This window comes from Hemiscyllium ocellatum, chromosome 42, assembly GCF_020745735.1.
Source record: "Hemiscyllium ocellatum isolate sHemOce1 chromosome 42, sHemOce1.pat.X.cur, whole genome shotgun sequence".
Classification (NCBI taxonomy): domain Eukaryota; kingdom Metazoa; phylum Chordata; class Chondrichthyes; order Orectolobiformes; family Hemiscylliidae; genus Hemiscyllium; species Hemiscyllium ocellatum.
Window position 1 is genome coordinate 13562140 of NC_083442.1, and position 27493 is coordinate 13589632.

At 41.9% G+C, this 27493-nt stretch overlaps 1 protein-coding gene across 3 annotated transcripts in view; it reads left to right on the plus strand.

Annotated features, from left to right (window-relative positions):
- snupn (snurportin 1) overlaps window positions 1–27493 on the plus strand; it is a 45729-nt gene that overhangs the window by 14348 nt on the left and 3888 nt on the right. For 2 of the 3 annotated variants that reach the window (XM_060853627.1, XM_060853629.1), the window contains exons 4-7: window positions 8525–8629; window positions 14484–14580; window positions 19641–19738; window positions 20387–20467. In XM_060853627.1, coding sequence (XP_060709610.1) covers window positions 8525–8629; window positions 14484–14580; window positions 19641–19738; window positions 20387–20467 — 381 coding nt within the window. Of the gene's footprint in view, window positions 1–8524; window positions 8630–14483; window positions 14581–19640; window positions 19739–20386; window positions 20468–21292; window positions 21374–27493 lie in introns of all 3 variants that reach the window. The other variant, XM_060853630.1, reaches the window with a different exon arrangement.

Genomic DNA, 27493 nt, shown 5'->3' on the forward strand with positions numbered 1-27493 from the left:
TGCTGGTCTTGGGGGGTGGGTGGGGTCCAGTGGAGGTTCATAAGAATGATCCTGAGGTCAAAGAGCTTGTCATGAGCAATGGTTGAGAACTCTGGGTCTGTACTTGTTGAAGTTTAGTAGGATGAGGCAGGGTCTCATTAAAATTTGCAGGATACTGAGAGGTCTGAATAGAGTGGATGTAGAGAATATATTTCCACTAGTAGAGAGATTAGGATTCAAGGACGCAGCTTTGGAGTGATGACCCTTTAGAGAGGAATTTATTTAGCCAGAGAAGGCCATGGAGACCAAGTCATTAAGTATATTTAAGGCAGAGATAGATAGGTTTTTGATTAGAAAGGGGATCAAATGTGTCAGGGAAAAAGCAGGAGAATGGGGTTGAGAAATATATCAGCTATGATTGAATGGTGAAACAAATTCAGTGGGCCGAATGGTCTAATTCTGATCCTATGTTTTATGCTCTTATTTGCATGGAATCTTTTCACCTTATATCACCAGAATTTGCTCAATGTCCTTCAAGATGCGGCTCTCCAGAGGATGTTTTGAAGTTGGAGAAGGATTTCCATGATTATAACATACTCACTCCAGTCAGTTCAGTCAGTGAGTCCTTCAGTGCTCAGCAGTTATCCCACTCAGCGTCACCTTTGAAAAAAATCCATGATTGAAAAGTCTATTTTGAGTCTATAATGAAAGGACCAGGAAATAAATAAAATTGGCAGTACAGAGAGTACATTCCAGGAGAGCATACAATGCATAAAGGTTATAGTCTAGATGGGCTCTGCTTTTCACAGTTGGTCCTTGTTACTGTGTACATACATAAAATTGAATTATGGATGAACTATTTCTGTTTCTTGGAAGTTCCTTTAAATAATGATTTCTCCAAAAATGCTTCTGTTCCATCATATCTCTCTATATTGCAGCATATATATTTTCTCTCTCCATTTTGCTATCACCAAAAGTGAACAATTAGTTCACTGTCTAAACCATTGAAGTAGTTTAGGGATCTGTAAAGAGAGATCACATGCCACACTTATCCCCTTCCACAAGTGCTTCGTCTGTGCCACAGGGGTAAAATTGATCCTTGTTTCCCATAACTGCCTGTGTCAGGGGTCAGCTCTTAGTCCAGTCCAACCTTCAGAAACGTTAAATTATTTGCCCTCTTATGGAGGTTGTAAAAGATCCTGTTCCACTCCTTGGGGATAATAGCAGGGGAGCTCCCTCCATCAATTAACATCACTTTAAAAATAAGTCTGGCTGCTGTGTTTCCTGCGCAGTAAGTGACTACACATCAAAAATAAAGCACTTAGGGGCATCCTCAGTTGGTGAAGCTTCGTTAAGATTTGTAGCTCGATTTAATGTAATTGAATCCACTCAAACATAGAAGCAGCTGCTCTCCAGCATTGATATCACCGGTGAAGGCCTGGATGGGTCAGACTTGGCTTTAAATATTTCAGGTGAGAGAGAGAGAGGAATGTAAAAGAGGTGGGGAAGTTGTGTTACTGGTAAAGGAGAATATAACAGCTGTACAGAAGGAGGACACCTTTAAAGGGCTCACCCAGCAAGGCAATATAGGTAGAACTCACAAACTGGAAGGGTGAATCACTTTGGGATTGTACTACAGGCCTTCCAATAGCTTCTGGGTGATAGTGGAGCAGATATATGGGCAGATTTTGGAAAAACATAAAAACAAAAGGATTGCTGTGGTGAGTTCCCTATATTGACTGGACTCGCTTAGTGCTTGGATTTGAGGGAACGGAATGCCAGAATTTGTTAACTGTGTAGGATAGTTTTTCTGGAAACAATATGTAAAAAGTCCAATGAGGAAAGGGGCCATAATATATCTAGTGTTGGGAAATGAACCAAACCAGGTCATAGAAGTATCAGTGGGGGAACATTTTTGGAACAATGACCATAATTCTGTAAGTTTTATTATTATTGATCAGAATAAGAGTAACCCTCGGATGAAAGTACTAAATAGGAGAAAAGCTAAGTACCACAATATTAAGTCGGAGCTGAGGAATGTAGATTGGATGGCTATTCAAAGGTAAGTCTACACCTGTCATGTGAGAGTCTTTTGAAGACCTGTTTAGAGTTCAGGACCAGCATGTTTATGTGAAAATTAAGGATAAGGACAGCAAGAATCAGGAGCCTTGGGTGACAAGAAATTCAGAGCTCAGTCAAAAAAAAAGGGCCTCGTGAGGTTTGGAAAACTGAAGACAGCAAAGCCCTCTAAGAAGCCAAAGATAGCAGGAAAGAGCTCAGACAAGAAATTAAGAGGGCTAAAGGGGTCATGAAATGTCTTTGGCAAGCACAACTAAGGAAGAACACCCAAGACATTTCTTGTGAATGTAGGGAGCAAGAGGGTAACTAGGGAAAGGATAGCTTCACTCCAGGAGAAAAGGAAAGCTGGAGAAAGTGGATGAGATCCTTCAATGAATACTTTGCATAGGTGTTCACAAAGGAGGAGGACATGGTGGGTGGATTCTAGAGAGGATTATGTTGATATTCTAGGGCATGTGAACAAAACAGGAGGTGGCATTGGGTGTTTTAAAAGCATTAAGGTAGACCAGTCCCCAGTAGTTGATGGGATCGAACCCAAAATGCTAAAGTGAGACCTCATGAGGAAATGGCTGGGGCCTTGTCTGAAATCCTTGTATCCTCTTCCGTCACAGAGGAGGTCCCAGAGGACTGAAGAATAGCCAACACTGTTCCTTTGTTTAAGAAGGGTAAAAGGGATAATCAGAAAAATTACAGGCCAGAGAGCTTTACATCAGTTGGAGGGAAATTATTGGAGAAGATTGTTAAAATTTACGCACCTTTTGGAAAATATGGACTTATCAGTGATAAGCAGCATGGCTTTATGCAGAGGAAATCATCCCTCTCAAACTTGATAGAGTTTTTTTAAGGCAGTGACAACGATTGTTGAGGGTAGGGCAGTAGACGTTGTCTATGTGGACTTCAGCAAGGCCTTTGACAAGGTCCCTCATGGCAAACTGATTCAGAAAGTGAATTCACATGGGATTTGCAGTGAGCTACTGAAATTGATGCAGAACTGGCTTCATCATAGAAGATGGAGAGTAGTGGTGGAAGGGTGTTTTTCTGACTACAGGTCTGTGACCAGTGATCCACAAGGATTATTGCAGATGTCTATAATATATAAATGATTCGAAGGAAAATGTAGGTGGCTTGACTAGTAAGTTTGCAGACAAATAAAGATTTGGGGAGCTGCAGATAGTGAAGAAAATTGACAAAGGATACAGCAGAATATAGATAGCTTGGACACTTGGGCAGAGAAGTTGCAAATGGAGTTTAATCTGGACAAAAATGAGATGAACTGAAATGTTGGAGATCACAGTGGGTTAGGCTGTATCCGTCAAGAGAGACCAAGCTAATGTTTCAAGTCTAAATGACTTTTCATCAGTCTGTGATCCTTGGCATTTTTTTTTTTGTTTGTTTTCGATTTAGATTCCAGCATCTCCAGTAATTTCCCCTTAAATATGAGATGATGCATTTTGGAAGATCTAATGCAGGAGGGAAGTATATAACCAATAATCAAACTCTTAGTAACTTCAACATGCAGAGGGATCTGGGGTACGGGTCCATAGTTCCCTGAAAGTGGCAACAATTGTAGATAATGTGATCAAGAAGTCATTTGGCATGGTTTTCTTCATTGGTCGGGGCATGGAATATAAAAGTTGGTAAGTCATGTTGTAGCTATATAGTACATTAGTTAGGCCACATTTGGGATATTGTATACAGGCCTGGTTGCGACACTGCCAGAAGGAATGTTGAGGCTTTGGAGAGGGTACAAAAATGATTTACACAGCATGGTTTGTAGGCTTTTAGCTATGACGATAGATTAGATTAGATTCGACAAACTTGTTTTCATTAAGACATCAAAAGAATGGGGAGGCTGAGTTAAAAGAAATTTACAGAATTATGAGGGGTATGGACAGTATGGTTGGTCAGAATCTTTTTTTCTGAAGGTTCAGTTACTAGGGGACACAGGCTTGAGGTAAAAGGGGTAAAGTTTAAAGGAGATGTGAGAGGCAGGTTTTTTTTAAAGTGGGTGGTAATTGCCTGGAATGTGCTGCCACAGGAGGTGGTGGGGCTGGATACAACAGCAACGTTGAAGTGACATCTTGACAGATATATGAATAGGTAGGAAACAGGGATACGGACCATGTAGAAACACAATTTTTTTTGTTTAGAAAGACGCCCTGTGTCAGTGCAGTCTTGGTGGGCCAAAGGGCCTATTGCTGTGCTGTACTGTTCTTTGATGGTCATTTAACAATGCAAAGGGCTGGATTAACTAAACATAATTTCTGCTGTGTTCAGGATTTTTTTTTAAGCGAGCTAATTGTAGAGTAATAGAGTACTATAGCATGGAAAGACACCATTCGGTCCAACTCATCGTATTGACCACACATCCCATTTGCCAACATTTGGCCCACTTCCCTCTTAAACCTTTCTTATTCATCTGCCATGCAAATGCCTTTTAAATGTTATAATTGTATCCACCTCCACCACTCCCTCTGGCAGCTTGTTCAATATGCACACCACCCCTCTACTTGAAAAGGTTTCCTCAGGTCCTTTTTTTAAAATCTTTCCTTATACCTATGCCCCCTTGTTTTGGACCCCTCCCCCCCCCAGGAAAAAGACCTTGGCTATTCACACTATCTATATCCCTCATGACTTTGTAAATCTCTTGGAGGTCACCCCTCAGCCTCTGACAGTCCAGGGGAAAAAGCTTCAACTTATTCAGTCTCTCCCAATAACCCAAGCATCCAGTCCTGGCAACATAATTGTAAATCTTTTCTATACCCTCTTAGGTTTAACAACATCAGGAGCATACCTGAAGATGGGCTTATGCCCGAAATGTCAACTGTCGTCCTCTCATGCTGCCAGACTTGCTGTATTTTTTTTTGCCGCACCACCCTTTTTGACTCTTATTTTGAGATTAGACAGGTTTTGGAGCAGTCTGTCATTTGGTTTGGATAGAGGACTATGCCAGATTCACTTTGCCAGTGGTCTACTGCACTGAGGAAGGCGCATGCATCGATTGGTCTCTTCCAAGAATTAAACCCTGGCTTAAAACACACAACAGTTGATGAATTTGCAAGTTCCCTGTGTGCAGGTGCTGTGCTTTCTTTTAGGTTTAGTGTATGTGATCTTGGTCCAATTACAAAAGCTTTTTAATATTGCTTTAAAATTTATTGTTTTTTCCAGTAAGGGAAATTGGGAGAGGATCTAAAATGGAAAGTATCTTAACAAATCTTTTACTTTAATGTGCGTACACCTAGAATTTTTCTTTTAATTAGTTTCTTGAAGACGGGCATTGTTGGCAAAGTCTAGCATCTCCAATCATCCTTGAACAGGGTGAAGCTTCTGCCTTGAGCTGTGTAGACCATGTTGTGAAGAACCACTGACCTTGCTGTTCAGGAGGGTGTTCCAAATCTTTGACCAAATGGAAACAAAAGAATGTTATGTTGTTCCACGTTAGGTTGACTTGGCGTTGTTTGTGTTTACATGCAGCTGCTGCCTTATTTCAACTCAGCAGGCAGTCACTAAATTTCAGGTTGCTCTCAAAGAATATGAGTAGATGAGCAAAGTTTATCTTTTTGTTCTATTTGTGCTCAGCAGTTTGTAATGTCACTCCAGGATAGATGCCCACATGTGCTCAAGTTCGTCAATACTATTGCTTTGTATTGTAAGCCTGCACCAGTCACCTAAATGCACATACGTAGTTAATAATGTGTGCTGCCAGTATGCAACGCTGTGTTGTAGGGGTAAACATAGCCTTTTCTGTGAACCTGCCAACTTTTGCGAATGTTGAAACACAAAAGAAAAACATTGCCCGTAAATGATATGAATGGAAGGTCACCAATTGAACCTTTTCCTGCGTCAGTATTTGGCACAGAAGTTTCACTGAAAAGGGAAGTAGCACTTGACCTATTGCTCCTGGTTTTTGGTCTTTCAAGGAATTGAGTGATGTGGGACGCAGGTTGTGAGTGACGCAGAAGATCAGCCATATTGTATTGAATGACAGATCTGCCCTGAAGGGCCAAATGAAAATGTTTTCTCATATATAATTGTGTCCATATGACTACAGTAACTCCGTATGATGAGTGGATTTTAGACTTTCATGCCTCTTATGTCGGCTACCTGTGTTGTTTGCCATTGGTTGATTGACTTCAACTCGGCCTGGATTTTGATGCATATAAACGGGGCCTTGATTATGAAAGCATTCTCATTTAGCAGTTATTTTCATCCCCAACATTACCAGTTGCAGTATGGCACATGTACTTGGCTTGAGATAATTCTCAGCACTACAGTCTTTTCTCCTTGTGGAGACACACAGCCTCCAATTGCTGCACCCTCTTCAGCGTGTGGATTGCCTGAGATTGCAAATCTGATAAATGGGAGATTCTGGGTTCAGGCTTATTCTTGATATAACTTGATTGATGAAGGAAAGAGGTTGCATTATTGTAACACCTTACAAAACCTCAGTGCTTTACAAGCAATTGTTTTTTGAAGTGGGACGTGTTCTGCATGTGACACGACAGTAGATTTGTACTCAGAATGGTCTCACAATCAGCAGCATGATAATGGCCAGATTATCCATTTCCATGAAGGTTATTGAGAGATAAATATTGGAAGAATACAGAGAAGAACCTGATGAAGGGCTTTTGCCCGAAACGTCAATTTTCCTGCTCCTCAGATGCTGCCTGACCTGCTGTGCTTTTCCAGCACCACTCTAATTTCCAGCATCTGCAGTACCCACTTCCACCGAAAAGAGCCTCCCTTAAATAGTGCTATGGGATCTTATACCTTCATCTGAGAAGAGAGTTGGAAAGACCGTACCTCCTGCAAGGCAGCCCTTCCTCAGTATTACACTTGAGGCAGTGTTTTGTACTTAGGTCTCTAGAATGGACTTTCAAACCACAAGCTTCTGATGTGAGAGTACATGGCTGACTCACTGAAAGATAAGATTGTGATTCTTGAGCAGGAGACACACTTGTAGTAATTGGCCTGTATGAAAAAATGTGCAGGCTATATATTTTTATTTTTCTGTATCTTTAATTGTGGACTGAAGTTGGAGAACAGGACTATTGTAAAAGTAAGGAAGGAATTGTTTGGCTTCTGTTTATTGTAAATAGTAGGTTTGCCAAGTCAGAAACCTGGTCCATGTTTTCTGTTAGCTTGTGTCTATTTAGCAAGTAAATTGGGGATTTTTAAACTTTTAATAACAAATTTTAATTTTTGTGATGTCTCAGAGTTTAGTGTGCTATCCCAATGAGGTGTAACAGAAGGTCTGAGGAGGGGTCACTAGACCTGAAAAGTTAACTCTGATCTTCTCTCTGCAGATACTACTAGACCTGCTGAGCTTTTCCAGCAATTTGTTTTTGTAACAGAAGTAAAACTGTTTCCTCATTTAATTGGAGAAATAAACAGTACACAGGATTCCACAAAGACCAAAAGATAATTTTCTATTAACTTCCACACAGCCAGTTGGTGACTAGTAGTATTGTAGCAAATCTTTTATTTGGTTTTACACTTTGTTACAAGCACATACATCTTAACTCAACCCTGCTACAGTTTCAGTCAGTACCTATTTATACTGCTTTGAGTGACCAATTAAACCAAATAAGTGATAATGTCTTAAAGGGGCACTCTAACACAAATCAAATGTTGAAATGAAAAATGAAATATTTAAATTGGGTGGTGTTGTAGGGCGAGATAATGCACCCCAGCCCTGTGACACTCCGGTTGTGGAAGACCCCAGTATATTGGTGGATTGCATGTTTCTTCTCTCGAGAGACTAGAGTGCAGGCCTCCATCCGTGAGGAGGACCTCTATCTGCTTGCACTGGGTTAGTTGTATCTGTATAAATTTATCTGGCTAACCTGTTTTGGAAAAGCCTTGACACATCTTCGGGGCAGGTGGGACTTGAATCCAGACATTCTGGCCTAGGGAAAAGGATACTACCACTGCACCACAAGAATCCTGTTATGTCTGGGTGTTCAAGTGAAACCCCAGGTAATGCTTGTACACCACCTATATACTGTTAAACACAATTAATTCACAACTTACATTTTCCAAGGAGAACATAAATGTGGAATGCTCATCTTTGAATTGGTTTTCTCCTAGAACAAGCCCTAATGAGCTTTTAAATGACAACAGAAAGTACTGCAAACACTTTCCAAGCAGGAGAGACTCATCTGTTTTGAGCCAAATATTACTTCTTTGGAATTATACAACTCAGAACAATAACCTTTTGATTCTTGTTTCACAAATGCTGAGTTTTTAGAGTGTTTTCAGGTTTTTGAAATTTCAGATTCCCAACATCTGCAGTATTTTGCTTACAATTCAGTAACTATATTAATTCTCTTTATTGCTTTAAGCATTCATATTGTGCATGTGGAATATCTTAAGTATACCAGTGCAGTGTAAGGAATTTGATACTTCCTGAGCAACTTTACAAAGAAGTTGTCTGTAATTGGCTGTGCCTGTCTGTTTCTTGCAGTTGATGCTTTCTGAGTGGCTGGTGGATGTACCCAGTGACCTGGTTGAAGAATGGCTGCTGGTGGTCTGTCCTGTTGGCAAGCGGACTCTCATCATAGCTTCCAGAGTAAGTGCAGAATGCCTGAAATCCCTTCTGCCCTGCACAATTGGTCAAGCCTTGTGGCTGCCAAATGTGAATTCACAGTGTGCTCCCTTTAAGAGTGTTGCAATATTAATGTAGGATACAATGGTGCAAAACTGTCAGAGACTAGCAGTCGCAATCCACTATTCAGCACCAACATTTGAGCAGCTTCACTAGCATGTCCTCCCAGATTGGAAAAAACTGGGAATTGTTTGATTTTTGGGGTCAGAAAAGGGAAAGTCCTGGCATGGAAGTCAGGAGAGAGAATTTCATACTGATGTAAGACAGTGGTACATAATGGATAGGTCAGCAAGAGATTGTTGATGACCTAAAAGAATCTGAAACGATGGAACTGTGATTCATGTTATAAAAATGTGGAAACTACTCGTGTATAAACAAGCTACAGATTAAGAAGAATGATTCGCAAGAATTAATTTTAAAAATTATGTGTGCGCGATGTTTCTAGGGAGAAGTCAATGTCACATATTATGCATTTAAAACGTTGCATCTATTAATGGGTCATCATTGACGTATCTCAATCCTGACTTTTGTCAGAGCTGCTTTATTAGAAACCAGGCAATGAGTGCCTGCCTGGGTGGTGTGAAAGAATCCTGTGGCGTGAACAAGGGGAAAGGAATAAACTGATGGGGCACAGAGCACCCCCTAAAACCAAACAAAGGGGAAGAAAATATGTAGTAGGCTATTGTCTACAATGTAGATTATCGCACAAAATTATAAAAGGTTGTGAATGGGCAAAACCTTAGCAGATGAATTTCAATGTAAATAACTGAAGTTATCTATTTTGGTCCAAACCAGGGTAAATCAGGTACTTTCTAGACAGTATGACATTAAATATAGTGGCTATCCAAACCATTTTGGGATCCAGTTGCATTGGTCTTTAAAATGCCACAAATGGGTGCAGCAAATAATTTAGGAAGACCGTGTAATGCTGGCTTTTATATCAAGAGGATTGGAGTACAAAGATGCAAAAGTCATGATGAAGTTGTAGATTCCATTTGAAGTACTACTGGCAGACCTGAGCATCACACTCCAGGACGAATATATTGGCCTTGGAGGGGCTACAATATAGTTCTACAAGCATGAAATCTGGATTTTAGGGGTAAATTATGAAGAGACGTTATACAAATTAGGCCTGTTTTCTCTAGGAAGATTAAGGGGTGGTCTGATTTGAAGTTTTCAAGATCATAGCCGGAAACAACAGGGTAAAAAAACATAAACTATTTCCACTGTTTGGGGAATTCTAGAATTAAGACCATAAGACATAGGAGTGGAAGTAAGGCCAATTGGCCCATCGAGTCCACTCCGCCATTCAATCATGGCTGACAGGCATTTCAACTCCACTTACCCGCATTCTCCCTGTAGCCCTTAAATCCTTGTGACATCAAGAATTTATCAATCTCTGCCTTGAAGACATTTAGCGTCCCAGCCTCCACTGCACTCTGCGGCAATGAATTCCACAGGCCCACCACTCTCTGGCTGAAGAAATGTCTCTGCATTTCTGTTCTGAATTGACCCCCTCTAATTCTAGGGGTGTGTCCACGGGTCCTAGTCTCCTCGCCTAACGGAAACTATTTCCTAGCATCCACCCTTTCCAAGCCATGTATTACCTTGTAAGCTTCTATTAAATCTCCCTTTAATCATCTTAACGCCAATGAATACAATCCCAGGATCCTCAGCTGTTCCTCATATGTTAGACCTACCATTTCAGGGATCATCCGTGTGAATCTCTGCTGGACACGTTCCAGTGCCAATATGTCCTTCCTGAGGTGTGGGGACAAAACTGGACACAGTACTCCAAATGGGGCCTAACCAGAGCTTTATAAAGTCTCAGTAACACAATGGTGTTTTTATATTCCAACCCTCTTGAAATAAATTACAACATTGCATTCACTTTCTTAATCACTGACTCAACCTGCATGTTTACCTTTAGAGAATCCTCGACTAGCACTCCCAGAACCCTTTGTACTTTGGCTTTACGAATTTTCTCACCATTTAGAAAGTAGTCTATGCTTTTATTCTTTTTGCCAAAGTGCAAGACCTCGCATTTACACACGTTGAATTCCATCAGCCATTACCTGGACCACTCTCCCAAACTGTCTAGATCCTTCTGCAGCCTCCCCACTTCCTCAGTACTATCTGCCTGTCCACCTAACTTCGTATCATCGGTAAACTTCGCTAGAATGCCTCCAGTCCCTTCATCCAGATCATTAATATATAATGTGAACAGCTGCGGCCCCAACACAACCCTGCGGGAGACCGCTTGTCACTGGCTGCCATTCCGAAAAATAACTTTTTTTTTATCCCAACTCTCTGCCTTCTGTTAGACAGCCAACCCTCAATCCATACCAGTAGCTCACCTCGAACACCATGGGCCCTCACCTTGCTCAGCAGCCTCCCATGTGGCACCTTATCAAAGGCCTTTTGGAAGTCTAGATAGACCACATCCACTGGCTTTCCCTGGTCTAACCTACTTGTCACCTCTTCAAAGAATTCCAGCAGGTTTGTCAGACACGATCTCCCCTTACTAAATCCATGTTGACTTGTTCTAATCAGACTCTGCTCTTCTAAGAATTTAGAAACCTCATCCTTAATGATGGATTCTAGAATTTTACCAACAACCGAGGTTAGGCTAATTGGTCTATAATTTTCCATCTTTTGTCTTGATCCTTTCTTGAACAAGGGGGTTACAACAGTGATCTTCCAATCATCCGGGACTTTCCCTGACTCTAGTGATTTTTGAAAGATCTGAACCAATGCCTCTGCTATTTCCTCAGCCACCTGTCTCAGAACTCTAGGATGTATCCCATCGGGGCCAGGAGATTTATCAATTTTAAGACCTTTTAGCTTTTCTAGCAGTTTCTCTTTTGTAATGGCAACCATACTCAACTCAGCCCCCTGACTCCCTTTAATTGTTGGGATATTACTCATGTCTTCCACTGTGAAGACTGACGCAAAGTACTTGTTAAGTTGTCCTGCTATTTCCTTATCTCCCATCACTAGGCTTCCAGCATCAGTTTGAAGTGGCCCAATGTCTACTTTTGCCTGTCTTTTGTTTCTTATGTATTGAAAGAAACTTTTACTATCATTTCTAATATTACTGGCTAGCCTACCTTCATATTTGATCCTCTCCATCCTTATTTCTCTCTTTGTTGTCCTCTGTTTGTTTTTGTAGCCTTCCCAATCTTCTGAATTCCACTGCTCTTGGCCAGTTTATTGGATCTCTCTTTTTCTTTAATACATTTCCTGACTTCCTTTGTCAGCCATGGCTGTCTAATCCCTCCCCAGATAATCTTTCTTTTCTTGGGGATGAACCTCTGTATAGTGTCCTCAATTATACCTGAAAATGTGTTGCTGGAAAAGCGCAGCAGGTCAGGCAGCATCCAAGGAACAGGAAATTCGATCATTTCGGGCGAAACGATCGAATTTCCTGTTTCTTGGATGCTGTCTGACCTGCTGCGCTTTTCCAGCAACACATTTTCAGCTCTGATCTCCAGCATCTGCAGACCTCACTTTCTCCTCCTCAATTATACCCACAAACTCCTGCTATTTTTGCTCTACTGTCTTCCCCGCTAGGCTCTGCTTCCAGTCTATTTTTGTCAGTTCCTCTCTCATGCCCTCATAATTAACTTTATTTAACTGTAACACCATTACATCCAATTTTGCCTTCTCTCTTTCAAACTGCAGACTGAACTCTACCCTATTATGATCGCTGCTTCCTAAGTGTTCCCTTACTTCAAGATCTTTTATAAAATCTGGTTCATTACATAGCACTAGGTCCAGAATAGCCTGCTCCCTTGTGGGCTCCATGACAAGCTGTTCCAAAAAGCCTTCCTGTAAGCATTCCATGAATTCCCTTTCTTTGGATCCACTGGCAACATTATTTACCCAGTCCACCTGTATATTGAAGTCTCCCATGATCACCGTGACCTTGCCTTTCTGACATGCTTTCTCTATTTCCCGGTACATGTTGCGCCCCTGGTCCTCACCACTGTTAGGAGGTCTGTACATAACTCCCATTATGGTTTTTTTGCCTTTGTGGTTCCTCAATTCCACCCACACAGACTCTACATCATCCGACGCTATGTCATTCAGTGCCATAGATTTAATTTTGTTCTTAACTAACAAGGCAACCCCACCCCCTCTGCCCACCTCCCTGTCTTTTCGATAAGTTGAAAATCCTTGGAGGTTTAACTGCCAGTCCTGACCTCCCTGTAACGTCTCTGTGATGCCTACCACCTCATAATCATTCACTATGATCTGTGCCATTAGTTCATCTGCTTTGTTACGAATGCTACGAGCATTCAGGTAAAGTGCCTTAATGCTAACTTTATCATTAGAGATATTGGAAGTCATAAGATGTCCTCAGTTATCCATCCTTTTTTGCTGCATTCCCAGTCTGCCTCGAGTTTAAATCCACCTGCACATATGCTATCCTGTTGCTTATCTTTCCATTTAACTCCATACTCCCTGTTACTTTCACTTTCCCTCCCCCCCCCCCCCCCCCCCCCAACTCAGAAGTTTAAAGTCCTACTGACCACCCTATTTATCCTCTTTGCTAGAACATTGTTACCAGATCGGTTCAGGTGGAGACCGTCCCAACGGTACAGATCCCCCCGGTTCCAAAACTGATACAATGCCCCATGAAGTGGAATCCCTCTTTCCTACACCAATCCCTTAGCCACGTGTTTACTTCCCTAATTTTCTTATCCCTATGCCAGCTGACACGTGGCTCGGGCAGTAATCCGGAGATTATGACCCTTGAGGGCCTGTACTTCAATTTCCTTCCTAGTGCTTCGTAATCTCCAAACAGGTCCTCCACCCTAGCTTTGCCTAAGTTGTTAGTATCAACGTGGACCACAACAATTGGATCCTCTCGCTCCAATATCCTTTCAAGCCGGTCGGAGATGCCCCGCACCCTGGCACCGGGCAGGCAACATACCATGCGAGACTCCCGATCCGGCTTGCAAAGGACTATCTGTCCCCCTAATTATAGAATCCCCTATAACAACTACTTGTCTTTTTGCTTCCACCTCTTGATTGGCCTTCTGCACCATGGTGCCATGGCCAGCTGGCTCATCCTGTCCAGAGCCCTTTTCCTCATCCATACAGGGAGCAAGAATCTCATACCTGTTGGACAAGGTCAAGGGCTGAGGCTCCTGCACTCCTGAACTCCGGTTCCCCCTACCTGCCTCACTTACAGTCACATTCTGATGTCCCTGATCACTAACTGAATGTGAATTACTTAATCTCCCAGGTGTGACTGCCTCCTGAAACAAAGCGTCCAGGTAACTCTTCCCCCTCCCGGATGTGCCGCAGTGTTTGAAGCTCAGATTCCAGATCATCAACTCTGATCCGGAGTTCTTCCAGCAACCAACACTTGCTGCAGATGTGGTCACTGCCATTCACAATGGGATCAGCTAGCTCCCACATCAGTTAATTGTAAAACTGAGGTAGATAATTTTTTTTATTAAGTGAATTAGGGGGCATAGTCTAAAAATTAGGACCAGACCATTCAAGAGTGATGTTAGGAAGCACTTCTACATACAAAAGGGTTGTAGATGTTTGGAATTCTCTTCCACAAATGGCAGTTAATTGTAAAACTGAGGTAGATAATTTTTTTATTAAGTGAAGATACTAAGGGAAATAGGCCAAAGGCGGGTATATGGAGTTAGGCCACAGATTGCACCATGTGGCACATTGACAAGTGGAGGGAGGGGTCTTACAAACAGAAGACACAACAGAATAGTGGGAAAGTAAATATGAAGCCAAGACTCTGATTTGATTCACTAATAGTTTCTATTGGATTCCCTTTGGTCAGGGGAGCACAGCAGCATATACGAGAAGCGGTTTCTGCGTAAACAGGTTTCCCTCACTCCTCCCTGGTGGAAATCGGCACAACTCTGCTACGGGCAAAGGTAAACACCAGATTTTTAAAATTTGTTACTTTGCAGGATATGGGCTCTGCTAACTGGGTCGGCATTTACTTATCTACTCATTGGAATTTCGAAGAAAGAGAAGCGATCTCACTGAAGCATGCAGGATTCTTCAGGGGCTGAGAGGATGTTTCTCTTCTTGGGAGAGTGTAGGACCAGAGGACATAAATTAACATCCCTTTATTCGGAATCTAAGATTGAGATCAAGAAGAATTTCTTCTCTCTGAACTCCTTATCACAGAGACCTGTGGGGGTAGAGTCCATGTGTCTATTTAAGGTTGAGATAGGTTCTGGATCATTTGGGGAATCAAGAGTTATAGGGAATGGTCAGAAAGGTAGGTGTGAGGAATGTCCGAGCAGCCATGATCCTGTTGAATGGCAGAGCAGGCTAGAGTGGTCGAACAGCCTACTCCTGTGCTTATTTCTTATGTACTGTCCCTAATCACCATTGAGCAGGTGGAGTTGATCTGATACCTTGGACTGCTGTGGTCCACTTGGTCTAGGTAGACCCATAAGGATGATGGGATGGAGGGGGGGTGGGGAATTGTTCCGGGATTTAGAGTCAGGATGGTTAGTGACTTGGCAACCCTTTTGCTCCTAAATAGTAGAGGTTGAGCATTTGGAATGAACTGATGAAGAAGGCTTAGTGAGTTGCTTTAATAAATTGTAGTTTTTAATGAGTTTGCTCAATTTGAACAGAAAGATCTGCCCTCATGCTGTCTCATGACCCATGAGAGACAAAATAGAACACCAGGATTAGAATTGCGTGGTATTGGAAGGGAGTCATTCAGCTTTCTGTGCCTATGTTGGCTCTCTGAAAAATTCCTTCCTCCCACCCTTTCCCACTGCACTTCATATTAGTGATTTTTTGCGTTCCAAATATTTAACCAACTTCCTTTTTGAAAAGGTTTCATGGATTCTGGTTCCACTGCTGTTTCTGATCAGGAATTCTATATTCTAACAAACTCTGCAATGAAACCTGCCTGACTTCTAATAAAAGAACATAAACTATCGACCAGTGGAAATAATTCTTTCTTATTTCCGAACATGGAACAGTACAACACAGGGAAAGGCCCTTTGGCCCACCATGTTTGTACCAACCATGATACCATTTTGAACTTATCCCATCTGCCTTCATATGGTCTGTATCCCTCTGTTCCCTACCTGTTCATGTCTGTCTAAGAGCCTCTTAAACCTTCCTGACATATCTGCTTCAACCATCTCCCTTAGTTCTAGTGTTCTAGTCACCTACCACCCTCGACTTAATAAAACTTTCCATACACATCTCCTCCTTTTAAGTTTCCCGGTCTCACCTTAAACCTAGTATTTGATATTTGCACCCTAAAATAGACTCTGATTAGCCATCCTAGCTGTGCTCTCATAATTTCATGTACTTCTATGATCTACACCTCCGCCACCACCTCTAGTGAAAACAGTCCAAGTTTATTCAACCTCACCTGATAGCTAATACACTCCAATCCAGGCAACAATCTCTTTTGCACCCTCTCCAAAACCTCCACATCCTCCCTATAGTGTTGCAACTAGAACTGCAAAAAAACCTCCAAATGTGGCTTAACTGAAATCTTACACAACTGCAACATGACATGCCAACTTTCATATCCAGTGCCCTGACCAATAAAGGCATGCCATAAGCCGCCTTTACCGCCTTATCCACTTGTGTTGCCACTTTCAGGGAGCTATAGACTTACACCCCAAGATCCCTCTGCGTATCAATGCTCCTAAGGGTCCTACTATTTACTGCATACTTCCTCTTGTGTTTGACCTCCCAAAATGCATCATCTCACATTTGTCTGGATTAAATTTCATCTGTTGTTTCCTAAGTTTCCAACTGATCTATATCTTGCTGTATCCTTTGATAACCTTCCTCAGTGTCCACAATTCCACTAACTTTTTGTGTCATCTGTGAAACTTAACAAATAAGAAGTCCCAACACTGATCCTTGCAGCACACCACTATCACAGACCTCGTCAGAAAAGCACCCCTCCATGACTATCCTCTATCTTCTCTGAGAAAGCCAGTTTTGTATCCAACTTGCCAACTCACCATGAATTTCATGCACCTTAATCTGCTAGACCAGTGTACCATGAGGGGCCTTGTCAAATGCTTTAGTAAACTCCATGTAGACAACATCCACTGCCCTGACGTCCGTCATCTTCACTTCTTCAAAAAAACTCAAGTTTGTGAGACAAGACATCCCTTGCATAAAGCCATACTGACTACTCCTAGTAAGTCCATACTTTTCCAAATGCAAGTAAATCCTGTTCCTAAGAATCTTCTCCAGTAATGTTCCTACCACTAATGTAAGGGTCAATAAAACTCCACAAAATTTTGAACATAGTTCCCAATGTGTATTATGGCCAAGTTTCATGTTGATGAGATTTGCCCATTATCAGTGGTAAGCAGTAAACATTTAAAAATTGGACAATATCCAGTTAGCAGCTGCTTTTCCTGCTAGTTAGCAGCAGCTGTATCTGCTTCTCAGCACAGAGGTGATCAAAGTTTAACAAAGTGCTGACAGCTGATTGCAACTGCAGCATGAAATCCAAGGTGCCTAAAGTCAGCAGAGTTTTAGTCTGGAGCTGAGAACAGAACAAGAACTTAGTGAACTGTTTGAGTACTAGAGAAGTGGTGCCTTTGGAACTTACTGCTGTATTGGGGGTGAATATGTAGTACAGGCGCTACTCATGATAGCTATTAACAACTGTACTGAGATCAAATCAATGTTCATCGTCTCTTTCAGCAAGGATTGAGAGTTCTGACTTAATAATGAGGTGCTGTGATTGATAAGTTTTATGTTTTGTTTTACATGTCATTTATGCCATTGGGCTGAGAAGTTCACCCCAGTGTCTGCCCTTACTCTGCATGGAGCCCTCTGTCAGCTTCAGTATTGCCCCTATCCTTTGAGCTAGCTGGCTGAGCTACATTTAAAGAAAGAATTTATTTTAAATTGCCTAAGAAGGGATTACCAACTGAGGTTTACTGTATGGAGGATGTGTGGAGTGTAGATTTCTCACTGAGTCTGACAGTGTCTGGGAGCTGACTTAATTTTTGAAATAAAACAGTGGCAGGGCACTTCAAAAAAAAATTTAACAAGGTGTGCAGTTACTGAGATTTATTAATATATTATAGAGTATCAAAACAAACAAGTTGTAATGAATCTTTCATTGAATTCTGATTTGGTCTCAGTTGGAGTATTGTATCCAATTCTTTTAGTTTGATTAGAGAAGTTAGGACTGTTCTCTTGAGAGAAGGCTAAAAGTTTACTTGACAGACATGCTGAAAATCATCTAGTGTCAACAAAGAAAGGAACCATTCCTCAATGGCAGGAAGATTGAGACTAGTGGTACCAATTTTGAAATGATTAGTAAACAAACTGATAGAGAGAAAAAAAAAATTCTCCATGCTTAGTGGTTGGGATCTCGTGTGCAGACTTATAGAATCATCCAGCATGGAAACAGCCCCTTCAGTCCAACTTGTCCATGCCAACCAAGTTTCCCAAACTAAACTAATCCCACTTGCCTGCATTTAGTCCCATCCCTCTAAACTTTTTCGTATTCATATACCTGTTCAAACATGTTTTAAATGTTGTAATTGTACCTGCATCTGCTACTACATCTGGCAGTTCATTCCACACATGAACCGCTCTCTTTGTGGCAAAAGTTCCTCCTCATATCCCTTTTCAAATCTTTCTCCTCTCATCTTAAAAATATGCCTTCTAGTTTTTAACTTGCCCCACCTGAGGGAAAAGACATTTTTCTATTCACCTTACCTTTGTCCCTCATGATTTTAAAAACATCTAAAAGGTCATCCCTTAACCACCTCCCTTCCAGTGAAAAAAGTCCCAACCTATGTTTCTAACTCCAACCTTCCACTCCTGGCAACATCCTGGTAAATCTTTTCTGAAGCCTCCAATTTAATAATATCCTTCCAATAGCAGGGTGACCAGAACTGAATATGTACTCCGAAAGTAGTCTCTGTAACATCCTGTACAACCTCAACTTGATATCCAACTCCAGACTCGATCTGAGCAATGAAGGCAAGCGTGCTAAATGGCTTCTTAACCCCTTTGTCTACCTATGATGCAACTTACAAAGATGTATGTATCTCAGCCCATAGGACTCTGTTCGACAATACTACCTAGGGCCCTACCGTTAACTGTGTAAGACCTATCCTTGTTTGTTTTACCAAAATGCAATACCTTGCATTTACCCAAGTCCTTGAAGGGAAACACTTGAAGGGAAGGGTCAGAGCAGTGAGACTGGTTAGGTTGTTCTTGCATAATGGGCGGCACGGTGGCACAGTGGTTAGCACTGCTGCCTCACAGCGCCAGAGACCCAGGTTCAATTCCGCCTCAGGTGACTGTGTGGAGTTTGCACATTCTCACCATGTCTGCGTGGGTTTCCTCCGGGTGCTCTGGTTTCCTGTCAATCCAAAAATCTGCAGGTTAGGTGAATTGGCCAATCTAAATTGCCCGTAATGTTATGTGAAGGGGTAAATGTAGGAGAATGGGTCTGGGCGGGTTACGCTTTGGCAGGTCGGTGTGGATTTTTTGGGCCGAGGGGCCTGTTTCCACACTGTAAGTAATCTCCTCTAATAATGCCAGCATGAGCTCCACAGGCTGTATGGTTTCTTTCTGTGCTGTAACTACAATTCTATTCATCCCTGAATTCACATCACTAAAAAAGAACAGCTAATGTGATTGCTATCTCATTGGTGTTTGTGAGAGATTGCTGTGCTCAAATTGGCTTTTAATGTTTCCCACTTTAGAGCAATTAATTGGGACTCTTGGTAGTGTGCCTATGTCTGGGCCAGAAGGTAAAATTCAAATCTCACCTGCTTTAGAGGTGTGTCATAAATATCTGAATAAGTCTATCTACAGCAAATGATTAATTTTCATTAACCCAACACCCCCTGATGTAATGTCATTGATTTGAAAGGCTTGTAATTGAGCTTTAAGAAGATTTATCCTTCTGAATTCTATTAACCTATTTGTTGCTGACTTTTGGAATTTCCTTTTCCAGATTACACCATATTGGACTGTATTTATAGTGAAGTGAACAGAACATACTTTGTTTTGGATGTGATGTGTTGGAGGGGTCATCCAGTCTATGATTGTCAGGTCTGTAAGATATAACATTAAAAAAAATCTTCTTTCCTACTGCTGCACTTATTCTGTATTATAATCATAGGACATGGGACATCATTAAGATGTTTCATCTACTTAACAAGCTCCATACAATGCGAGTCTTAAATAGGCTAACATATTAATAAAAAGAATAAAATCAAGTGTGTTTTCATTTTTTATTAACCATCAGCTTAATTTAGTTGATAGCCTAATTTCTGAGTCAAAAGGTCATGATTAGACCCAAGCACGAAATATAGATGCATGGTGCAGTATTGATTGAGTTGGAGGGGGCATTAACATTGAATTTGAATCTCCGTCCATCTGCTCAGGACAAAATGTCCTGAGAATGGCGATGACTTATTGTATCCTGGGCAACGTCTGGTTATTTTGAGAAGCAGAAGGGTCACCTAGATAGTTATTGCCTTGTTGTTTGGGAACCTTGACTTGTATAAGTTGAGTGCTATTTCACCTACAGTATAAAGGAACGCAGTTCATAATATAATGCATTGTAAGGAACTTTAGTCATGTCCTCAAGACATCACATGCTACAGTACTGAAAATTGTTTAATTCCTTGAATGAGTTTGTAAATAATTACTTAGCAAATCATTTTTAGTTACTTGTATCTTTTTTTTTAAATATAGACCGAGTTCAGATTTTTCTGGCTTCAGTCAAAATTGGAAGAGGAAGGCAAGAATCTGGCTGAGATAGTGTCTCGCAATCCAGTGAGTGCTTCCACGTTTTCTTATAGCAAGATTTGCGGATTCTAGTCCAAACGGATATTTACATTTGTAGGGATATCATTTATGATCATTAAATATGGCCTGAAGAGAAATCTGAAACCTAATGGATAAAGGGAAAGATAGATGGATATATTAATTGACGATTAATTTGGTGTGAATTGATTATATAAATATGAGGAGCTAGTAGTCAGTGGGCTAAGAATTTTGTCATAGAATTACAGAATTCTTGCAGCGCAGACTGAGATAATTCAGCCCATTGTGAATGCATGGGTTCTGTCCCCTCGTACCAATCTCCTGCCTTTTCCCCATATTCCTGCATTTGATTTTTTTTTTAGATTAGACTTACAGTGTGGAAACAGGCCCTTCAGTCCAACAAGTCCACACCGACCCGCCGAAGCGCAACCCACCCATACCCCTACATTTACCCCTTACCTAACACTACGGGCAATTTAGCATGGCCAATTCACCTGACCCGCACATCTTTGGACTGTGGGAGGAAACCGGAGCACCCGGAGGAAACCCACGCAGACACGGGGAGAACGTGCAAACTCCACACAGTCAGTCGCCTGAGTCGGGAATTGAACCCGGGTCTACAGGCGCTGTGAGGCAGCAGTGCTAACCACTGTGCCACTGTGCCGCCCCTGATTATTTCTGTCAAAATAATCAGCCAATGCCCTTCTTGAACACTTCAATTGAACTTGACTCCTGTACATTTTTAGGCCGTGCATTTCTTACCCTAACTACTCACTGTATGAAAAATGTATTTTTTCTCACGTCACTTTATATTTAAAAAAGATATAAATTTAGACCGAGTTCAGATTTTTCTGGCTTCAGTCAAAATTGGAAGAAGAAGGCGAGAAGCTGGCTGAGATAGTGTCTCGCAATCCAGTGATTTTTTTTTCTTGTACTAGCATGAACAGCTTCTCCCTATCTATTCTATCCAACCAGCTCAGAATTTAACTTCTATCAAGTCTCCTGTAAGCTGCCTTGTCTTGAAAGAGTACAGTCCCAACCTGTTCAATTCTCGTCATGACTGAAGTTTCTCATTTCTGGAACCATTCTTCTTAATCAATTCTGCACTCTCCAATGGATTTACGTCCTTCCTATAATGTGGTGCCTACGACTGTACTCAGCACTCCAGCTGAGGTCCAACAGGGATCTCCAGTTCAATGTCACCATCCTGCTCTTGTACTATATGCTTCTATTAATAAAGCTGAGAACACTTTGCATTATTAACTTCTCTCTCCGCCTGTCCTGTCACCTTCAATAATCAAGCACGTTGGCATCCAAGACCCTATCCTGTGCCCCCTTTAGCACTGTACCCTAGTTTATATTGTCTTTCAATGTTTTCCAACCTCTCCCTTCTCTGCATGGAACCTCATATGTCACCTACCCAAACACTGCACCAACTTATCAATGTCCTTATGGAGTATAGTTAAGTGAAATAAAACTCTCATTAAACATATGGATTTGAACTCTAAGTCAAAACGTGAAGTTTCTAGGTATGGCTACTCACTCCTGTTTTCTGAAAGTGAGGCTGATGACCAGTGGAGAAATGAATACCCATGTGGATCTTTACCTATGAATAAATAAATCATATTTTTAAATGTGATTGAGTAATCAGTTAGGGTGTGATTCATGGAGTGTTGTTAACTGAGCTAAAACACTCATTAAAAGTGTGGAGTTGAAGTCTGTTCAAGAACAGTTATCGTTTAGTGTGTAATATAATTATTCACTTTAATCTGTCATATTTCAGGCATAGAACAGTACTGCACAGTACAGGCCCTTCAATGTCAATGTTGTGCTGACCTTTTCTCCTCCATAACCTTCATTTTACTATCATTCATGTGCCTATCCAAGAGTTGCTTAAATGTCCCTAATATATCTGACTCTACTACCACTGCTGAGAGTGCATTCCATGCACCACCCACTCTCTGTGGGTAAGGAACCGACCTCTGACATCTTCCCTAAATCTTCCTCTAATCACCTTTTAAAGTTGTACTCCCTTGTGATAGCCATTTCTGCCCTAGGAAAAATAGACTACTTACTCTATCTATGCCTTTCTTTATCTTTACACCTCTATCAAGTCACCTCTCATCCTTCTTTGCTCCAATGAGAAAAGCCCTAGCTCCCTCAATCTTTCTTCATAAGACACGCCCTCCAGTCCAGGCAGCATCCTGGTAAATCTCCTTTGCATCCACTCTGAAGTTTCCACATCCTTCCTATGATAAGGCGACCAGAAGTGAACACAATATTCCAAGTGTGGTCTAACCAGGGCTCTTTAGAGCTGTAGCATAACCTCGCGGCTCTTTAAATCAATTCCCCTGTTCATGAAAACCCACACAGCATACGCCTTCTTAGCAACCCCATCAACTTGGGTGGCAACTTTGAAGGATCTATGGACATGGACCCCAAGATCCCTCTGTTCCTCCACACTGCCAAGAAGCCCACCTTCAACCCCATATTCTGTATTCACATTCAACCATCCAAAATGAACCACTTCACACTTTTCCAGATTGAACTCCATCTGCCACTTATCAACCCAATTCTGCATCCTGTCAATGTCCCGTTGCAACCAACAACGGCCTTCCATACTATCCACCACTCCACCAACCTTCATGTCATTGGTAAATGTACTAACCCACCCTTCCACTTCCTCATCCAAGTCATTTATGAAAATCACAAAGAGCAGAGGTCCCAGTACCAATCCCTGTGGAACACTACTGGTTACTGAGCTCCAGACTGAATACTTTCCAAGTACTGGGCGGCACGGTGGCGCAGTGGTTAGCACTGCTGCCTCACAGCACCTGTAGACCCGGGTTCAATTCCCGACTCAGGTGACTGACTGTGTGGAGTTTGCACGTTCTCCCCGTGTCTGCGTGGGTTTCCTCCGGGTGCTCCGGTTTCCTCCCACAGTCCAAAGATGTGCAGGTCAGGTGAATTGGCCAAGCTAAATTGCCCGTAGTGTTAGGTAAGGGGTAAATGTAGGGGTATGGGTGGGTTGCGCTTCGGCGGGTCGGTGTGGACTTGTTGGGCCGAAGGGCCTGTTTCCACACTGTAAGTCTAATCTAAAAAAAAAGTCTAATCTAATCTAATCTAATCTACTGCCACCCTGTGTCTTCTGTGGGCCAGCCAATTCTGTATCCATACAGGCAGGTTTCCCTGTATCCATTCCTCCTTACTTTCTGAATGAGCCTACCATGGGGAACCTTATCAAACACTTTGCATGTACACCAAGAAGGCTCTGTTTGTCATGATGCAAGGATCACTGCCAAAGGCATAGCAATCTCTTCCCTTGCCTTCCGTTTTTCAAAATTTTCAGGACATCCTCCTCCTCAACATCAACCTGTTCGAGCATATCAGTCTGTTTCACGCTGCCCTCAGAAATGTCAAGGTCCCTCTCAGTTGTGAATACTGAAGCAAAGTATTCATTAAGGACCTCCCCTACCTCCTCTCACTCCAGGCACAAATTCCCTCCACTATCCCTGATTGGCCCTACCCTTACTCTGGCCATCCCCCTTGTTCCTCACTCAAGTGTCAAATGCCTTAGGGGCTTCCTTAATCCTGCTAAAGCTTTATCATGCCCCTTCTAGCTCTTCTAAGTCCATTCTTCAATTCCTTCCTGGCTACCTTGTAACCCTCTAAAGCCCTGTCTGATTATTGCCTCCTCAACCTTAAGTAAGCTTCCTGCTTCCTCTTGACCAGATGTTCCACATTCCTTATCGTCCAAGGTTCCTTCACTCTACCATCCCTTCTTTGCCTCAGTGCTAGATAGTTTGTCCCACTATCAGCAAGTGCTCCATAAACAACCTCTTCATTGCTGTCATGCATTTCCCTGAGAACATCTTTTCCCAATTTAGGTGCCCCAGATCCTGTAATGGCATTGTAATTCCCCCTCCCCCAATGAAATAATTCCCATACTGTCTGCTGCTATCCGTCTCCATGAGTATAGTAAAGGTCAGGGAGTTGTGATCACTGTCACTGAAATGCTCATCCACTGAGATCTAACACCCGGCCTGGTTCGGTGCCAAGCACCAAATCCAATATGGTCTCCCCTATAGTCAGTCTATCTGCATATTGAGTCAGGAATCCTTTCTGGACATACCTGACAAAAACTGCTCCATTCAAACAATTTGATTAGCAATGCCATTCCTCCACCTCTTCTGCCTCCCTCCCTATTCCTTTTGAAACATCTAAACCCTGGAACATCCAACAACCATTCCTGTCCCTGTGATATCCCAAGTCTGAAGTTGGCACAACATCGTTGTTCCAAGTGCTGATCCATGCTCAAGGTTAATTATTCTTATTCCTTCTCACTTGTGTTAAAATAGAGACACTTCAACCCATCACACTGACTGCAACTTTGTACATCAACTGTCTGTCCTGAATCACAGATTCTCTGCACACTGTATCTTGCTGTTCACTGGTTACTCCATCTTCCGATCCATAGCAATGGTTTCCACCCCCCTTTCAAACTAATATAAACCTTCCTGAAAGACTCTAGCAAACCTCTCACCTAGGATATTGGTATCCCTCCAATTCAGGTGCAGCCTGTCCTCCTTGTACAGGTCCCACCTTCCCCAGAAGGTATCCCACTAATCCACATATCTGAAGCCCTCCCTCCTACATTAGCCCTGCAGTCACGTGTTTATCTGCACTCACTCTGTTCCTCGCCTCACTAGCACGTGGCACTGGTAGCAGTCTTGAGATTGCTACTCTGCTCATCCTGCCTTTTTAGCTTCCAAGCTAACTCCCTATATTCTCTCTTCAGGCCCTCATCCCTTTTTCCTAGCCATGTCATTGGTACCAATGTGTACTACAACTTCTGGCTGCAGCACACCTTCCTTATACACTGGCTCTGAATTTCAATTCAGCTTGGTAGACTGGGATCAAAGTTTCTTTGTAAAAGATGACATCATGGGAATCCATCATACTAGACTGGCCATAAACCTGACCCAAACTTGTCAATACTCACATGGGTTGTAGGATAGTTAGTACTGAAATTGAAATGTCACTTTAATCAGATGCTGGTTTGCTTCTGTGTTGGGAGTTCAGAGACCTTCAGTCCTGTGGCAAGCTTCATCTTAAATATATTGCTGATGAAATTGTTGCTAATTTCTAGCACTGACATCCTTCATTTGATGAGCAGAGAATAGCTTCCTTGTCAGCTGTGGAGTATCATCATTAAAAGTGTGAACAATCAAAATTAAATTCCATACCATATTTTACTTCCAAAGGAGCTGAAATAGAGAGGAGGAGTTTGATTCAATTGTGCAGAGTCACAGGACATGGGCATCACTGGTTAGGCCAGCATTTATTGGTCATTTCCTAATTGTCCTTGTTAGACCTCAGCTGGAATATTGTATACAGTTATGGGCATCACATTATAAGAAAGTTGGAGACCCAATTGCTGTGGGTCTGGAGTCGCACAAAGGCAAAGCCAGGCCAGGCCAGGTAAAGATGGCAGATTTCCTTCCCTAAAGAACATTAGTGGACCAGATGGATTTTTCCTGACAATCAGCAGTGGTTTCAGACTGTTAATTCCAGATTTTTTAATTGAGTCCAATTTCTATCATCGCCATGGTGAGATTCAAACCCAGCCCCCAGATCATTACCAGTGCCTTTTGGATTAATAGTCTAATCATAATACTAGGCCATTGCCTCTGATACCTACTTTGTGATAGATTAAAGGGGACACAGTGTAGATTCACCAGTGACATGTAGACTTAAAAGAATTAATTAGGACTCTCACAGGTTGCATGTTTAGTTGATTTGATCTAATGAAGGTGTTTAAAACGTTGGAATTTAATATTTTGTGGTTTTGAAGCTTGAAAGTTTGCAGTAAATTATCATAGCCAGCAGTCTTACCCTGGTACACAACCAAAATACTACGGATGCTGAAAATCTGAAACGAGAACTGCAAGTGCTCAGCAGATCAGGCAGCTTCAGTGGAGAGAGAAACAGAGTTAATATTTCAGGGCAATGGTCTTTCACCAGAAATGAAAGAAGTTACTCATGTACTTCTGTTGGTTTCATTTTTTATTTTAGTTCTGGCGTAATATATCATATTTTCCTTAGGCAGTAGGATTGGTAACTTGTGAAAGAAAGTGTCATTTTTACGGGGCACGTATTTGCTTTGTGTTCATAATTGAGCTGCACTTTACTCATATATTCAGAATGTGGGAGAAGATTTGTAGCTCGGGTGCTCGTTGTTGTGGTTCTGTTCGCCGAGCTGGGAATTTGTGTTGCAGACATTTCGTCCCCTGTCTAGGTGATATCCTCAGTGCTTGGGAGCCAAGACTTCCAAGCACTGAGGATGTCACCTAGACAGGGGACGAAACGTCTGCAACACAAATTCCCAGCTCGGCATTCAGAAACGTACTGTTCTGTGCTAAACGTAAATGGGCCTCCTATTTGAACAAGGTGCTCTGTCTCATCTTTGCAGTTAGAAAGAATGTTTATAAAATCTTGAAGCAATACTAGAAAAGTGAACATGGAGACATGTAAACATGGAACACAATTTTGATTTGAAAGGAAAACAGACTGGATGGCATTTTGACGCAGTCCTGAACCTTTGTTATAACTCAGCTGGTTAGGCAGTGAAGGATCAAAGACTGAAACCTTGTTCTTCTAAACATACAACTTTTACTTACAGACAAGCATCTCGCTTGCCATATACCTTGCATCAATTTTGCTGCTATTTTTATGCTTTTGGGTGTTCAAGTGATCATATTAGAGGATCACCGAATTAACCCATTAGGGGCTGGTTCTTTAACAAAACCTAAATATTCAAAGGAAACTTAGAAAACTAAACTAAAATGTCATCCCTGGGGTTGATGCACTTAGCCACTGCAGTGCCCATTGGTGATAGGAGGGTTTGAACATCCCACTGGAAAGTGCAAGTTTCCTTTCCTGGGGCATCCGGAAGATGCCCTGTGTTAGAGCACAGATGAGCTCCCAGTTAATACTCACTACCTTTAAAACTGTTCATGATAGCTGCTGTGAAGA